The sequence below is a fragment of the Chiloscyllium punctatum genome, chromosome 3 (genome assembly GCF_047496795.1).
Source record: "Chiloscyllium punctatum isolate Juve2018m chromosome 3, sChiPun1.3, whole genome shotgun sequence".
Lineage (NCBI taxonomy): Eukaryota > Metazoa > Chordata > Chondrichthyes > Orectolobiformes > Hemiscylliidae > Chiloscyllium > Chiloscyllium punctatum.
In genome coordinates, this window is record NC_092741.1 from 23,115,686 (window position 1) to 23,132,442 (window position 16,757).

The following is a 16,757-nucleotide window of genomic DNA, read 5'->3' on the forward strand; positions in this document are numbered from 1 at the left end:
GACCCATTTTACATCGAAGGACTGGAACTAGCTTTTACCTCCATTGTGACATTATTCACTTCTGTGGGCACACACTCTAACCCTTCATCGCTGCAGCATCCCCCACATCTCCTCAGAAGCACGCAAGAAGGCTTGAAGATGTGCTCCACTTCCTCTGGGTACTCCTGCAAGATGTCCACGAGGATCTCCATCGGTTGGCAATGACTCCTGTTCCACACCTCCATGAACTTGATAACTGCAAAACAGAAAGGAAGGAGCAAAAGGTGATTTGTCAAATGTGGCCGGGAACAGAAAGGAAACAAAACCCACAAGGTTTCAGAATCAAGTGGGGAATGTGTCCCTCTCACACAAGAAAAATCGCAGCTGAAATGCGCAATGCTGGAGGAACTCAGTGGGTCTGGCAGTGTCTGTGGAGAGAGATTTATAAATCACACAACACTGGGTTACAGTCCAACAGGTTTATTTGGAAGGACAAGCTTTTGAATGTCATGTAGGGATAGTGTAGGGTGGGATGCTCTTCGGAGGATCGGTTGTGGACTTGATGGGCTGAATGGCCTGTGGCAAGTAGCACTCCGAAAACTAGTGCTTACAAATGAACCTCCATGAACCTGATGACCGATGAGGGAAGGTCTTATGAGGGAAGGCTGAGGGACTGGAGGCTGTTTTCGTTTAAGACAAGGTTAAGAGGTGACTTAATAGAGACATACAAGGTGATCAGAGGATTAGATAGAGTGGACAGTGGGAGCCTTTTTCCTCAGGTGGTGACGATTAGCACGAGGGACGTAGCTTTAAATTGAGGGGTGATAGATATAGGACAGATGTCAGAAGATTTCACATGAACCGTTAACTCGATTTCTCTCCACAGATGCGGCCAGACCTGCAAAGTTTCCCCAGCCTCCCCTGTGTCGGCTTTGGAACGTTTCCCCGTTACCGAGCCAACAACAGGCCAGCTGCTCACTGGAGGTTGCTCAGCTCACACAGCCACTCCGCACGTCCAGTGGGATAGTCCGGCTTCAACTTCAAACCCTGCGGCCTCCTCAATTCAGACCCATTCACGCAGTGGCTGAGGGTGGGGAAGGGAGAGTGTTGGGTCTTGAGTGGAGGGAGGTGTTCATAGAGAATCGTAGACTCCTTACAGTGTGGAAACAGGCCCTTCAGCCCAGCAGGTCCACACCAACCCTCCAAAGAGTATCCCACTCAGACCCATTCCCCAACCCTATTACTCTATATTTACTCCTGACTAATGCACCTAGCCTACACATCCCTGAACACCATGGGCAATTTAGTTGTGGCCAACTCACCTAACCTGCACATCTTTGGATTGTGAGGGGAAACCAGAGCAAACCCAAGCAGACCCGGGGAGAACGTGCAAACTCCATCCAAACAGTCACCCGAGGCTGGAATTGAACCCGGATCCCGGGCGCTGTGAGGCAGCAGTGCTAACCACTGAAGAAGATTGATTTTATCAGCGCACTGACTGGCTTCTGACCCAGCAATGTTGCAATCCCCAAGCTCACTTTCAAATCTCTCGGTGACCTTGCCTATAACCGTCCCCATCCCACAGCCCTCAGGAGATAACCCTCCTGCCCAAAAATCTGGCTCCTTACACAACTCCTGAACTTAATCGCTCGTTCAGCGGCTTCAGTTCCCCGGGCCTGATGTGTCCTCATGCTATCTCTGCCTCCTCCATTAAAACTCAGATCCGGTTTTACTGCCGTCCTGTGGGATGCCTAGCTATGTGACACCCTCTTGTAGGCGCTACATAAATGCACGTCACCATTGATCAGGAGCTGGGAAACCAAACTCAGAGACAGAGGGCTGCGCTGGTGGGTCAGGACGTGCAAGATGGAGTAATTGGGAGGGGGGGGGGTGTTGGGGGTGTTGGATTTAAGGGTCTGGGGCTTCTCCTTTATTAGGCCAACATTGGCGGGGTTGCCGGGATTGGCAGCAGGGGGAAGGCAGAGGGAGGATTGGGGAGAGGGAAAGGGACAAGTGGGGAGGGGCAGTGGGAGGAATGGGGTGGAGTTGGGAGGGGGAAGGGGAGGAGTGAGGAGTGGAGTGGAGGGAAGGGGAGGAGTGAGGGGTGGGGAGGGGTAGTGGGGGAAGGGGAAGGGGAGGAAGGGGTGGGGAAGGGGAGGAATGGTGAGTGGGATTGGCAGGACTGGGGGGGTGGGGGAAAGAGGAGGAATGGGGGAGGGGAAGGGGAGGAGTAGGGGAGGGGGGAGGGCAGGACTGGGGGTAGGGGAAGGGGAAGAGTGCGGGGAGGGGGAAACAGGAGGAGTGGGGAGTGGGTAGGGCAGGAATGGGGGGAGGGAGAGGGAGGGTGGTGTGAGGCGAGGGGGAAGGGAACGAATGATGGTGGGGGGATGTGTCACTGACTCTTGGTCAGTTCAAAGTGTAAGGCAGATTGACAGGAGCAGGAGACGGTCTGGGTCGGTGGGATTGGGATTGTGAGGGTGAACTGTGCAAGGCACGAGGTGACAAATCCCTGGATTAATTACACCATTCCCACGGGATACAGGTCGTTCCCAAAACTGGAGTGGTTACGGATTTGCCAAGCCCTGCCATGTAGCGCACTACATTGACGGTTCCTGTCACCACCATTGGGCTGTGACTGAGGAAACCATCTGTCTGCACTGTGCTTCTGTTTGCCTGGAGACAGCGCTCAGTGTGTTAGCGTAGATTATACGGAGTCGCGTGGATGATAAGAATGTTGATTAACCCGATAACGAAATGGTTTAATTTGGCTTGTGTCAGCTCACAGACTGTCAGCCCTCTGTCAAGGGAGTGGGTCCTACTGACTGAGGTCAGACCCGCAATTACAAACAGCCTCTTATCTCTATTGTGAGGGGGTGGAGGGAATGAGAGAGTGTTGCAGGGCTGTGGAATGGTCAAACTAAGCACAATGAAGAAAAAAAAGGGACAGTCTTTTTCTGAGCCTGGCTCGATGTTTTAACCCAGTGCTGTCTCAATTGTAACCCAACACTAATGGCTGCCAAATTGTACCCTGATGTTGTGAGAGACACATTAAGAACACAGGTCTATTATTTGTGCACACAATAACCTCGAAGGGGACCCTTGTGATGGTGTCGTCTGCCTCTGATCTGTAAGGCCCATGTTCAAATCCCACCTTCTCCAGACATCTCTCTACGAAGGTTGACAAGAAAACATCGACAATAGTCTTTGTGATACATCGGCTAAAAGGCCGAAGGAGAGCAGAAGACAGGCTATATGGACCCTCTAGATACCAGCTGTGTTTAACAAATCCAAGACTGCGCCCCCCCCCCCCCACCCGACCCCCCAACATCAACGCCATTTGCCCATCTACTCCCCACGCCTTCCCAGACAGTACAAAAATCAACCGATTCTCTCAAACTCAAAGACAGAGCATCCCCTGGTCTCTGGGAAGGGAGGTAAAGAATTCCACAGCCTCACAACCCTTTGAGTGAAGAGACTTCCCCTCAGTCAATGAGGTCGATACCAGGGAAACAGGCCCTTTGGCCCAACCTGCTTATGCTGCCCAGTTTTCACAGTTTGAACTAGTCCCCTTCGCCTGTGTTTGGTCCATAACCCTCCACACTTATCCCATCCATGTATCTCTTAGTTTATTAACTCTCCTCATCCCCAAGAACCATCACCCTGCTCCTCCATCTCTAACTGTGTTCTTCCAAGAGAGGAAAACATGTATCAGCATCTATCCTGTCCAGTCCTCTAAGGAATTTATGAGTTGACGCATTGGAGTAACGGTACTTGGGCTGTCTCACGATGTCACAGACTCTCTTACCACCTCTCACCACCACTATCCTCAGCGGCAAATTCAACTAAGAGCAACCAATGTAGTCCACGGTGGTTACTGAGTTTCAAAGTCATCGATTTACGGTTTGGCGTGTCGTGACGGATGGTGGTTGGGAAAACTGGGTTCCTCTTTTTTTGTTTGCTCAGTTCTGACTCTCAGCGGCTCAGAAACTCGGGTGTTCGCAGTATCCATGGCAACATCGTCCCCTTCCTTTGACATCATCCAGGTGAGACGTCAAACACAACACAAGGTGTTGCTTGCCCACAGATCCCTGAAGGTCGCAGGTTTATAAGGTGGTGGGGAAGGCATACGGGACCCTCACCTTTATCAGTCGAGGCAGAGATTATAAAAGCAGGGATGTTAGGCCCCAGCTGGAGTACTGTGTGTTGAGCTAGGCCCGTCACTGTAGGAAGGATGTGATTATACTAGAGGGGATGCAGAGGATATTCACCGGGATGTTGCCTGGGATGGAGCATTTCAGTGATGGAGAGAGGCTAGGTTATAATAAGCTCGGGTTGTTTTCTAAGGAGCAGAGAAGTTTGAGAGGGGGCACCTGCATGAGGGGTATAACATTATGAGGGGCATGGACAGGGTGGATGGAAAATAATTGTTCCCCTTAGGTAAAGGGTAAGTAAGCAGGGGGTACAATTACAGGGGATTAGAGGGAATGCATTTTTCACCCAGAGGGTGGTGGGAGTCTGGAATGTTTAGGCAAGAAACCTCAGAATGTGTTAAAATAAAAAGGTGTTTGGATGGACACTTGAAGTGCCATAACAGATGAGGCTAGGGGCCTAGATCAGGAAAGTGGGACTAGTGTAGATTATGACTATATCTGTGCATGTGTGTGAGAGAATGCGACACCTCAGGACTGCCTCCCGAGGCAAGGAACGCCCAGTACCAACGTGGTGGAGTTGGGGTGTGTGGGCAGACGGTTTGTAAAGGAGACAGGATGGCATCAGGAATGGTACCCGACACTCTTAAGTTCTGGGTGTGAATCCACCCTCCCCCAACCCCGGCTTGATCACCTTCTCATTCCCCTCAAGATCCTGATGTCCTCCAAGACCGCTTCAAGGCCTCGCCACACCTCGAATGTGATTATCCCCACTCCACAGTGACATGCAGCCTCCATGATGTTAGCCAGCTCGAGGCGAGAGGCGCCCCCAGTTTGAGGTTCAGATACCTGAGCCCACAATCACAGGCCTGAGCCATGGCATGGGACAGCTGCACTGTCAGAAGTGCACCCCCGTTTCAGATGCAAGGTGAAATTGAGGGTCTGTTCACCACCTTGGTCCCCCTGACAGTATTTCAAAGTGGGGAGCACTCCCTATAACATGAGCCCACAGCATCACTAACACCCAAAGAAGTCACTTAATTTGTCCTGATTTTCTGTGGACTGTTCCAATGAGGGGCTCTAAGTTAGAAGAATCAAAAACTACAGAACGATAAACCATGCTGCATGATTGTGATGGAAATCCCATCTGAACCAAATTGAGGGACTGACCTTTACAATTATGTCTCTGACCTTCAGTATTGTCCTTCAGCTGTTCCAGTAATGTCATCTTAGAACACCAGCAGCTTTCACACTCTCTCTCAATCACAGACAGAATCTCTCACTCTCTCTCTCTCTCACAGACACACACACACACAGACAATGTTCCTCAGTTGCGCAGACACACACAAACCCTTTCACACTTACACCTTCTCACTCTCACAGGCAAAATCTCTCTCAGTCTCCCATACACAAACAAAATCTTTCGCTCATACTCCAACACACACACACACACACAACCATCCCTGCCCCCGCCAACACTCACCTCTCTGCAATTTCACAATCCAAAGAAAGTTACATTTTAGAAAGGGAGTAGCAGACAATGATTTGGAACATAAATTGCAGGAATGAAAGCTTCACCATCAGAGACACGGATGAATGAAGCTGCATTCTAAAGCAGGACACCGACGGCGAGTTAGCAAAAAGGCAGGTCAGTGAAGGACAAGTCTTTACTGTATGACCTTGTCTCATGTTGTTGCTGCTCAATTGCATTTTAAAGATGGCCTTTAAAACCAGGTCTGCACTGGTATCTTATCTTCTCTTTTTCTCAACTGTACACAGTACTGTTTATTCAGTTCACTATCTCTCTGTCTCATAACCACTAGCAACCCCCCCCCCACCCCATGCCCCCCTCCCCTCCCCCACCGTCGAAACCAAGCCCACCCCAATCGGTGGTCGGGTGTGGAGTAATATAGATAACACAACATTAATAAGGCATTGCAAAACCACTCTCAGACCCACTCTCAATTGTGTGGGAATTAGCAAAGTCATTCTCAAACTGACGTGGGGCAACTTCTTTCAGGATGGGGACATGAGTAAATTCCTGTCCGGGTTATCAATTTTACTGGCATTTTGGGTTCTTTGAGTATTGGTTAGATTAAATTAGATTCCTTACAGTGTGGAAACAGGCCCTTCAGCCTAACAAGGAGAAAGTGAGGACTGCAGATGCTGGAGATCAGAGCTGAAAATGTGTTGCTGGAAAAGCGCAGCAGGTCAGGCAGCATCCAAGGAACAGGAGAATCGATGTTTCGGGCATAAGCCCTTCTTCAGGCTTCTGCCTGAAACATCGATTCTCCTGTTCCTTGGATGCTGCCTGACCTTCAGCCCAACAAGGGCCTCAACGACAACGACCCTCCGAAGAGCAACCCACCCATACCCATTTTCCTCTGACTAATGCACCGAACACTATGGGTAATTTAGCATGGCCAATTCACCTAACCTGCACATCTTTGGACTGTGGGAGAAAACCGGAGCACCTGGAGGAAACCCACACAGATAGGGGGAGAACGTGCAAATTCCACACAGACAGTTGCCTGAGGCAGGAATTGAACCCAGGTCTCTGGCACTGTGAGGCAGCAGTGCTAACCACTGAGCCACCATGCATGGGTTTGGGTGGGTTACTCTTTGGAGGGTCAGTGTGGACTTGTTGGGCTGAAGGGCCCGTTTCCATACTGTGATTATTCTCCTGGACTTGTGACCAATATCATCCAATTTGCAGTCAGGAACCCCCTTCTTTTTTAACTCCCCACTCTCAGAGCCAGGGAGCAGAAGGAAAGGATTTACATTTCTGTAGCATGGTCATCAGACATTCCAAATTGCTGCTCAGGCCCAATAAATGACGTGCCTCTGAAGTGAAGAATTGATAGAGGGAAGATTGTGTGCCATTTCCAAGGACGTAAAAAAGTTCCTGTCAGTGGCAGCTGACAGTGGACCATGGTCCACACTGGTTGAGATTTGGAGACATAAAGGTCAGTTCGGTCTCCAGAAACTATCCACCCCTTCGCCCCTCCCCTCCACTATCACACTCACTGACAATCCTCGCCACACACACCTCACCGCTCCCCACACAACCTTATCATTCCCACAAGAGTTGGCTACCATTGCCAGATAAAGTTCTCACCTCTGGGATGCCAGTGAAGGAAGGGTCGAGTTTTAGGGTGAGGCTGGATAGGGTGGAACTTTTTTCACTGGAGCGCAAGAGGCTGAGGGGTGACCTTATAGAGTTTTATAAAACCATGTGAGGCATAGATAAGATGAATGGCAAGTGTCTTTTCTCTAGGGTATGGAATTACAAGGCCAGGTGGTATATGTGTAAGGTGAGAGGAGAAAGATTTAAAAAAGGGACAACCTTTTTTACACAGAGGATGGTTCACATGTGGAATGAACTTCCAGAGGAAGAGGTGGGTGTGTGTACAGTTACAGAGTTTAAAAAACATTTGTATAAGTTCATGAAAAGGAAAGGTTTGGAGGGATATGGGTCCAGCAGCTGGGACTAGTTTAGTTTGGGAACATGGCCGGTTGGACCGAAGGGTCTGTTTCCTTACCGTATGACTCTATGAAATACTGCATCAAACAAGAAACAGTCACTCTACTTCTCAAAGTAAACACACATCACATCCAATCCCTCTCTCGATGACTGACTACAGGAGGTACTCTGAGGTTATATGGTAGAGCTTGAGATGAAGGCATTCACAAGTCTGTCTTTCTTGTTTATATCCCCAGTACACAAGACCATTCCTCGCAACCCTTAAAGAAATTGGAGAATAAAACAATGGTGCAAGAACCTGTTAGAAGCTGAGGTGACATTCTATAAATTGTGTTAAAATAAAGAAATTTAAATATGTTGATTATCACTATATTTGCACAGTGTCACAGTCCCTGATTCCGAATGTGTGAATAGAAAGACAAACATAACAATTGTAAGGTTTAGTTTCAAATTTGATCAGAAGCTTGTTGCACTGGCTCTATAGTTATCTGTATCAGTATCTTTACCTGTACAAGTATTAACTCTATATGTGTCTCTATAGATACCTGCACAACCATCAGCACTTGTTGCATATAATGATGTCTGTAGTAATGAGAGCCTCTACCAGGACTTGTCTAGTCTTGATGCCTGTATACATATTAGTGCCTGTCCAACAGCTGTCCCTGTACAGTTACCAATACCTGTTTAATAACTCTGCCTCAACAGCTAGCAATGCCTATATCGATCAGCAAATACACCAGCGCTGAATCTCAAACTGAATCTTAATGCCAAGCTAATCAGCTACAGACTAAAAGGGATTGACACTGATGCAAAGACAGAGCTCTGATGATTCCAGGTCCAGAGATCACTGAAGTCACACGGTGTCGACGTTCTGGAAAATCCAGTGTAAGCAGGAGTCAGCTTTTCACACCAGTTGACCTTGTAATGCCAGTGGAAACAGTTTCTCTTTATGTAGCCAATCCAAGTCTCTCAAATTCAAATACCTTGATTAAACTCTCCTGAACCTTGGCTGTGTGGTGTTCCAGCTGCACCTCCCACACTACTTGCAATGCTGCCTACCAATCTCTTCCTGCACCCCCTGTCCTCCACTCCAAAGTGCAGGGTCCACAGTTTGTCCTGATATTACAATTCGTGCTAGAGCAGATGGTGATGTAATGGTTATAATAGTGACTTTGTAATCTGGGGTCTTAGGTTCTAATTGCCCAATAACTGCTTTGTGGGGGGGTGGGGGGACGGGACGGGGGGAGGTGACAGGAGTTTGAATTAAATTAATAAGTTTGGAATTGGAAGGTCAGCTTTAGTAACCATGACAGCTACTTAATCAGGTGTTAGATTAGATTCCCTACAGTGCGGAAACAGGCCCTGCAGCCCAACAAGTCCACCGAAGAGTGACCCATCCCGACCCATTTCCCTCTGACCAATGCACCTAACACTACGGGGCAACTTAGCACGGCCAATTCACCTGACCTGCACATCTTTGGACTGTGGGAGGAAACCGGAGCAGACCACGGGGAGAACGTGCAAACTCCACACAGTTGCCTGAGGCTGGAAACGAACCTGGGACCCTGGTGCTGTGAGGCACCACTGAGCCACCGTGCCAGCAAAGCCCATCAAGGAACAGAACCTGGAATCAACGCTGAAGTTGCTGGAGAAACTCAGCAGGTCTGACAGCTCTGCGGGAAGAGAGCGGAGTTTACATTTCAAATCCTCTTCAGTCAGCAGAACCAAAACGTCAACCCTGCATTCTCTCCTCACATGCTGCCAGACCTGCTGAGTTTCTCCAGCAGTTTCTGTTTTTTGTTCCAGATATCCAGTATTCCACAGTTCTTTGTTTTATTTCAGGAGGGACGTCTGCCGGTGTCTGTATCAGTGTTTTTGACGTTTAACCTGAACAGGCCACACTGTTCAAGGGCAACTAGAGGTGGCAACAAGAACATTGGCCAGGCCCACATGGAAATGGACTTGCACCGACGCACAATTCAATGTGCCATGCACAGGGTTAATGGCAAATATTTGACCAAATATTGATTGATTTACTGTTGTCATGTGAACCGGGATTCAGTGAAAAGTGTTGTTTCGGGTGCTGTACAGATACAAAGCACATCAGGGTAGCAGAACAGAGTGCAGAATACAGTGTTACAGCTGCAGAGAAGGTGCAGAGAGAGAGAGAGAGAGAGATCAGAATTAACATTTGAGAGGTCTGTCCAAAAGTTTGATAAGAGCAGGGAAGAAGCTGTTCTTGAACCTGGTAGTAAATGCATTCATACTTTCATGATTTGGAGATGCCGGTGTTGGACTGGGGTGTACCAAGTTAAAAATCACACAACACCAGGTTATAGTCCGACAGGTTTATTTGGAAGCACTAGCTTTCGGAACACCACCTAATGAAGGTTGGACTATAACCTGGTGTTGTGTGATTTTTAACTTCAAATTTTTATAAACATTGAAAGAACTGTGGATGCTGTGAATCAAAAACGTTCATATCTTCTGTCCAGTGGAAGAGGGTTTAACTGGGAGAGGAAGGGCTGTTTGATTTCTTCCCCAAGGCAGTGGGAAGTATGGATGGAGTCTGTACCCTTCAGAGGGAGAGGAAGTTTCGCATTGGCAAACGGGGCTGCCAGGAGGAAATGGATAGCCATTGAAAAGGAATTGGTTCACTCCCACCTCCTTCCACCCTCCACCAACCCCAACCTCCCGCCCTCCCCATCATCACCCCACCACGACCAGTGCCAGGCAGATCCCAGTTTGGTGTGTGGAGGTGGGGCTGGGGGGTGGGAGGAGGTGCAGGAGGCAGTCGGCTGCACTGCTGCCTGTGCCCAGGAGGTGGCAATCTAACCCTGCGCTCGGAGAGCCGGGCAGGTCCACAATGAAAAGTCTCATCCCAGGCGGAACACGGTCGAACAGTCAAGTCTGGTTTGCAAATCGCTAGAGTTACAGGTTCACTTACCTTCGCTCTTGCGAGCTCTTTCGTTCGGGATGTGCGCCATCTACACAGCCAACCACCGGAGCAAACAAATATATCACCCGGGGGGGGGGAGGAGGAAAGAAAAAGAGGGTCAGATTAGAAATAGTTATTAAACAACTACAAGGTGTATATTAATTTTACAACAAATTGGCTTCCACCGCTCAGTGTATCATTGGTTCAACTAACAGGTAGATACAATTGTTAAAAAAAAGTGTTTAATCTTCAGACCAGGGGTGTCATTTTAAACTATTTTGAAATCACGTTAAAAACACACAGGGGAAGAAAGCCACTCGGCCCATCGATACTACCCCTCCCGCAAAAAAAACATTGAAACACATGTTTCTGGCCATAAATTGGGAGGGAGGGAGAGCTACTGGACTCCTGCAGGTCAAAATGGGACTAGCAATGTTTATTTATTTTGAAATCCGACCTTCTGGCTCCACTTTTACACACGACACACAGAGAGTTACCCAAGATCGGGTCCAATGCACCGCCATTGCAGAGAGTTTCTCCAAAGCAGGGGGGACTCTGGGTTGTCCGGGGGGAGGGAGGGGGGAGGTAGGGGTAGTCTGAACCCTTCTGGGCACCTGCCCCAGCGAATCCGGCAGGGTCTGGGCTGGGAGTGTCAGGGACCACGGTGAGGGCTGACTCAGTCCTGCACGGTCCCTTTGAGTTCTGCTTCCAGGGCGCCCCTATCTTCTGCCGCCTCTTTCGGGTCCCAGCCAAAGGCCGGCAGCTCCAAGCGGGACCGGGGGATAAAGTGAGGGCAAAATTGGAGGGGGCTGTAGGAGGAGAGGGTAAGGCAGAGAGATGGGATGGATGGAAGGGGGAACCAGGTAGGACGTTGCAGACGGATCAGGAGAACTGGATTAGGGGAGACACAACAGGTCACAGGTCCTGATGGACTGCCCAGTCCTGGAAGAGTTTGCTTACTCTCCTGTGAATTATGTTATTGTTGGTTTCCGTCTCTGGGACCGTGTATAGCGTACACTCTGTGTGTGTGTGAGTGAGTGAGTGAAAGACAGAGACATAGTGAGTCTGGGTGAGAGCCTGCGTGAGAGACTGTGCAAATTGGAGGGTGAGACAGTGTGTGTGTGAGAGAGAAAATGCGAGGCTGTGTGTGAGAGAGACTGTGTGTATTACATTACGTGTGAGGGGGAGACTATCGTGTGTGTTTGACAATGTGTGTGACTGTGAGATTGTATGCGTATAACAGTGTGTGTGTGAGACTATATGTGTGTATAACAGTACGTGTGAGTGAGACTGTGTGTATGACAGTGTGAGTGAGACTGTGTGTATAACAGTATGTGTGAATGAGACTGTGTATGACTGTGTGCAAGAGACTGTGTGATTGCATGAGAGTGTGAGAGGGTGATTGTGTGTGTGTGTAAGGGAGGCAGACAGTGTTTGAGGTTGTGTGTGTCTGTAAGAGGAGGCTGTGTGTGAGGGGGACAGTGAGGGTGAGTATGTGAGGGTGAGTATGTGTAAGAGAGGGGAGACAATGAGTGAAGGAGAGTATTTGAGAGTGACTGTGTCAGGGTGAATGTGTGAGGGAGACAGTGAGTGTGAGTGAGGCAGAGATTGAGTGTGAACGAGGAAGACAATGAGTGCATGTGAATGTGTGTTAAGAGATAGGGAGACAATGAGTGAGGGTGAGTGTGAGGGAGAGACAGTAAGTGAGAGAGAGTGTGTGTGAGGATGACTGTGTGTAAGAGAGTGGAGACATCAAGTGAGGGAGAGATATTGAGTGAAGGACAGTTTGAGGGACACACTGAGTGAGGGTGTGAGGGAGACAGGGTGTGAGGGTGAGCATGTGAGGGAGACAGAGTGAGGGAGACTGTGTGTGTGTGGGGAGGACAGTGAGGATGTATGTGTGTAAATGAGGGAGACAGTAAGTTTGTATGTGAGTGTGTGAATGAAGGGGACAGTGAGTGTGTGTGTGTTGTGAAGGGCAAGTGAAGGTGTGTGAATGTGTGTGTGTGAGGGGGACAGTGAGTGTGTATGTGAGCGTGTGTGTAAGTGGGGGAGACAGTAAGTGTGTAAGTGAGTGAGTGTGTGTATGAGTGAGTGAGGGTGAAAGTGTGTGTATGTGTGTGAATGAGGGGGACAGTGAGTGTGTCTGAGTGTGTGTGTCTTATGAGGAGGACAGTGAGGGTGTGTGTGTGTGAGGAAAAGAGTGTTGTGTGTGTGTGTGAGTATGAGTGAGTGAGGGAGGGAGACTGTGTTGAAGTCTCCCTCCCTTGTATGAGTGAGTGAATAAGGGGAACAGTGAGTGTGAGTGAGTGAGTGTGTGTGAGTGTGTGTTGAAGTCTCCCTCCCTCACTCTGGCCCTGTCTGCCTGGATCTTGGGGCTGGGGAAGTGCCTGCTCTGTTGGGGTATTAACAGTCAGACCAGGCACCCGGGCTGTGGTGCGAAGCGGCGGTAGAGTTCCTCCTTGCTGGGAAGCCGCGATATCTCTCGGAATGTCTGGCCAGCTTTCTCTCTCCCTGGGAGGGAGAGGGTGCGCAGAGTCAGCTCCTGAGCAGCCCGGGCAGCTGCTGCAGGGAGCGGGGGTGGGGGAGCTGAGCGGATTGCTGCAGCTCTCTCTCCCTGTGCAGCCTCTCCTGACTCCCTCACCCCCTTCAAAGTTTGTCACAACTCGCGAAAAGGCGTCAAACTCGCACCTGGTTTCCAGTCGAGATGAGGGAGGGAGGGAGGGAGTGTAGGGTTTGGAGGAAGGTTGGGTTATACAGCAATATAAAGAGAACAATCCCAATTCCTCCCCAAGGGTTTCCCTCTTTCACCCGAAAACCGCAAAGGAAAAACGGCCTCACATCGACTCTACTTCCTCTGTGTCTGTGTGTGTCTCTACATGTGTGTGTCTGTGTCTGTGTGTCTGTGTCTCTGTGTGTGTCTGTGTGTGTATGTGTCTCTACATGTGTGTGACTGTGTCTGTGTCTCTCTACATGTGTGTGTCTGTGTGTGTATGTGTCTCTGTGTGTGTCTGTCTCTACATGTGTGTGACTCTGTGTGTGTGTCTCTACATGTGTGTGTCTGTGTCTGTTTGTGTGTGTTCGTGTCTGTGTGTGTGTCTGTGTCTCTACATGTGTGTCTGTGTCTGTATCTGTGTGTGTTCGTGTCTCTGTGTGTGTCTGTGTCTGTGTCAGTATCTGTGTGTATCTGTGTCTCTACATGTGTGTGTCTGTGGCTGTCCGTATCTGTGTGTGTATCTGCGTCTGTGTCTGTGTGTGTGTGTGACTGTGTATATATATGTGTGTCCGTGTGTATCTGTAAGTGTGTCTGCATATGTGTGCGTGCCTGGTGTGTGTGTGGCTGTGTGCGCGCAGAGTAGAACAGAGACAGACAGAGGCTGGGGAAGAGGGACTTTGAGGGAGAGCGGGAGACCGAGTCTTCGAAAGAGGAATAGCGACTGAGACTTGGAAAAAGAGAGACATGGGAGGAGGGACAGAGAGGAGCTTGGAAGGGGGGGGGGGGGTAGGTGGGGGTGGGGAGGCGGAATTAGAGAGAACTAGAGAGAGGCTCGCAAAAAGGGAGAGAGAGGAGAGTTTGGAGAGAGAGAGAGGGAAAGGAGGTGAGTAGGGAGATAGATTTGGAAGTGAACAGTGGCCGGATAGAGAGAAAGGAGGTACAGAGAGAGAGGATAAGCTGAGAGAGAGAGAGAGAGAGAGAGGGGGGGAAGGAGAAAGAGTCGGAAGGGATGAGCAAACGAGAGGGAAAGTAAAATGAAAAGTGAAAACGCTTCAATCTTGTGCCTAGCTGTGGGTTTCCCTCCAGCCGGTGTCACGGCCGGTTGTATATCTCGCACATGTGGGAAAGAGCCGCTTTCCAGGCGCTTTCATTCTGCAGTGAGTAATGTTTTATTATCAAAACAGCGACAGCCAGAGAGAGAGAGACACACATAGAGAGAGAGGGAGAGAGAGATGGCTTACCTTCGTACTGTCAACGTACAGCAGGGTGACTAGAAAACAGTTGAGCAAATTTAGAAACGATTTCATGTTGCCGGTTTAAATATTGTATCCCAACAGAAATCAGGCGAAGGGCCGAGAGACCAAAAAAAAACCTCTACTGTCGTCAATTACACACAAAAAAAGAAAAAAAAGAAAGTTGAAGGAGATCTCTCGCCGTCAATCCACTGTTTTCACTGTAACATCCTCCGAATGTGAATAAAGCATTAATTTTCTCTCTTCGTTCGCTCTCTCTCGCCTTTGCTGACTCTGTCCACTTCCCGTTGTCCTCGCTCCCTCTCCGTCCACGGGGGCGAACAGACTTCAGATTCTCGCCCGAACCAACTGCAAAAAAGACCCAAGTTCGCTCGGCGTAGAGACCTTCCTCTCTCTCTCTCACACACACAGACACACACAGACAGACAGTCAGAATGGATCCGTCTCAAACAGCTGCTGGCGACCGAAGGTGGTGTTGGAGTTGGGAGGGAGGAGGGGAAGGAGAGAGAGAGAGAGAGAGAGAGAGTTGCTTGAAGCCCAACTTGTCTTCAGACACACACACAAAAATTCGCTCTAAATATAAATGGGTCTATCGCGAAATTTCAAATCCAGGTTCTCGATGCACTTGCGGCTCCCACACAAATCCAGCGCAGAGTTTGGAGAATGGGGATTAAAAAGCTTTTATCCAGACCTACATACAAAAAAAAATAAATCTGTATATGTATTTATAGAATGACAGGCAACAGAGTGAAGGAAGTGCTGGTTGGTACTCTGATAGCACACGCCTTGTGAGAACACAGGGTCTGGTCCTGTTCGCTCGGTTTAACTTCTCTTAACTCACTCTCACTGGCTCTGACTGTGATGACTCGCCCGCAGGGGCGTTGACAAACCGTAATGCCCTGTATATCCGCCCCTCTAAAAAATTCTAAGTTTTCTCAAACCCCAGAAAGAACTGCGGACGCTGTATGATCAGACAGAAATTGCTGGAACTGCCTTCGCTGCACAGATGTTGCCAGAACTGCCGAGCTTTTACAGCGGCTTGTGTTTTGGGGTTCTCTCTCATTCTGTCTCTAGTGTTGCCCCCCTATCTGGGTTTCACCCGTGCTTTGGTAATTCCTGATGGGAACACTATCTGGGGTAGAGAGAGAGAGAGAGGCAGTGACAGAGAGACTGGGAGACATACCAACTGGATAAAATTACTCGGCCCTCTGAATTTATTCAAGCATTTCCCAAATCCATGGCTGATCTGATTTTTAATCTCAATAGTACAGTCCAGCATTTCCCCAGATGATCTTTCGCGCCTTCCTTTGGTCATCGATCGAGCTCTCCCTTAAAATATGTAAATATTTTCTGTCCTTTTTGAGGAAGAGATTCCACAGACCCACAACTCTGCCCCTGGTTCGAGATTCTTCTACAAGAAAAACATGCTTTCAGCCTGGTCAAGTTCCCTCAGGGTCTTACCTGTTTCAACTAAGTCACCTTTGACTTGTCTAAGCTCCAGAGGATAAAGACTCAGGCTATCTACTCACTCCAGGTATTAATTTAATAAATCTTCTCTGAACTGCTTCCAATGTATTAACATTGTCACCTAAGTACAGTGACCAGTACTGTAAATAATACTCCAGATGCAGCTTCACCAGTCCTCTGTCGAACTGAAGCATTATCTCCTATTTTTGCATTCAACTCCCCTCTCAATAATCTGGACATCAAACACACACAACCCCCCACCCCCACCCCTAGAAGTTTCTGGGAAAGCTCAGCAGGTCTGGCAGCATCTGTGGAGAGAAAGCAGAGGTAACGTTTCGGGACGAGTGACCCTTCCCCAGAGCCTCTCATGAGGAAATAAGAGATTTGTGATTCTTACAGTCCCTAGGCAGCTGAGCAGGACTGGTGAACGTTGGCCTGGAGTTTCCAGAATTTATACCCTTAGCATCCTGAGGTGGATCCCATCCAGTCCCGGCTACCAATCGACCTTCAATCAGGGGCTCCTCTTATGGTCTGGGAGATTGCCTCCCCAACCTTATCTATTGACCTAAAATGAAGACAGCTTATCTGACTGACACCACATTTTAAACAATTTTTAACCCACCCAGTCTCTCAACTGGCTCTTCGTTCACTATGAGGTGGGCAACGTCTTTCTTTGTGGAGAAACTCAGGGCATCAAGTGAACCTTTACTCAGCACCTCTGAAACCAAATCAAGCGAGTAGCTCTCCTTTACAGTGTATCCAATTCCAGAAC

At 49.0% G+C, this 16,757-nt stretch overlaps 1 protein-coding gene across 4 annotated transcripts in view; it reads right to left on the bottom strand.

The window, feature by feature from the left end:
- The window catches only part of LOC140456921 (vascular endothelial growth factor A-like), a 42,574-nt gene extending 27,159 nt beyond the window's left edge, over window positions 1-15,415 (bottom strand). Inside the window, exons 1-3 of one of the 4 annotated variants that reach the window (XM_072550815.1) lie at window positions 14,507-15,415; window positions 10,559-10,598; window positions 39-235 (exon numbers count right to left, since the gene is read on the bottom strand). In XM_072550815.1, coding sequence (XP_072406916.1) covers window positions 39-235; window positions 10,559-10,598; window positions 14,507-14,572 — 303 coding nt within the window. In that variant the 5' untranslated portion in view covers window positions 14,573-15,415. Of the gene's footprint in view, window positions 1-38; window positions 236-7,669; window positions 7,834-10,558; window positions 10,599-14,506 lie in introns of those variants that run through there. The other 3 variants (XM_072550818.1, XM_072550816.1, XM_072550817.1) reach the window with 3 other exon arrangements.
- Between the last annotated feature and the right edge of the window lie 1,342 nt (window positions 15,416-16,757).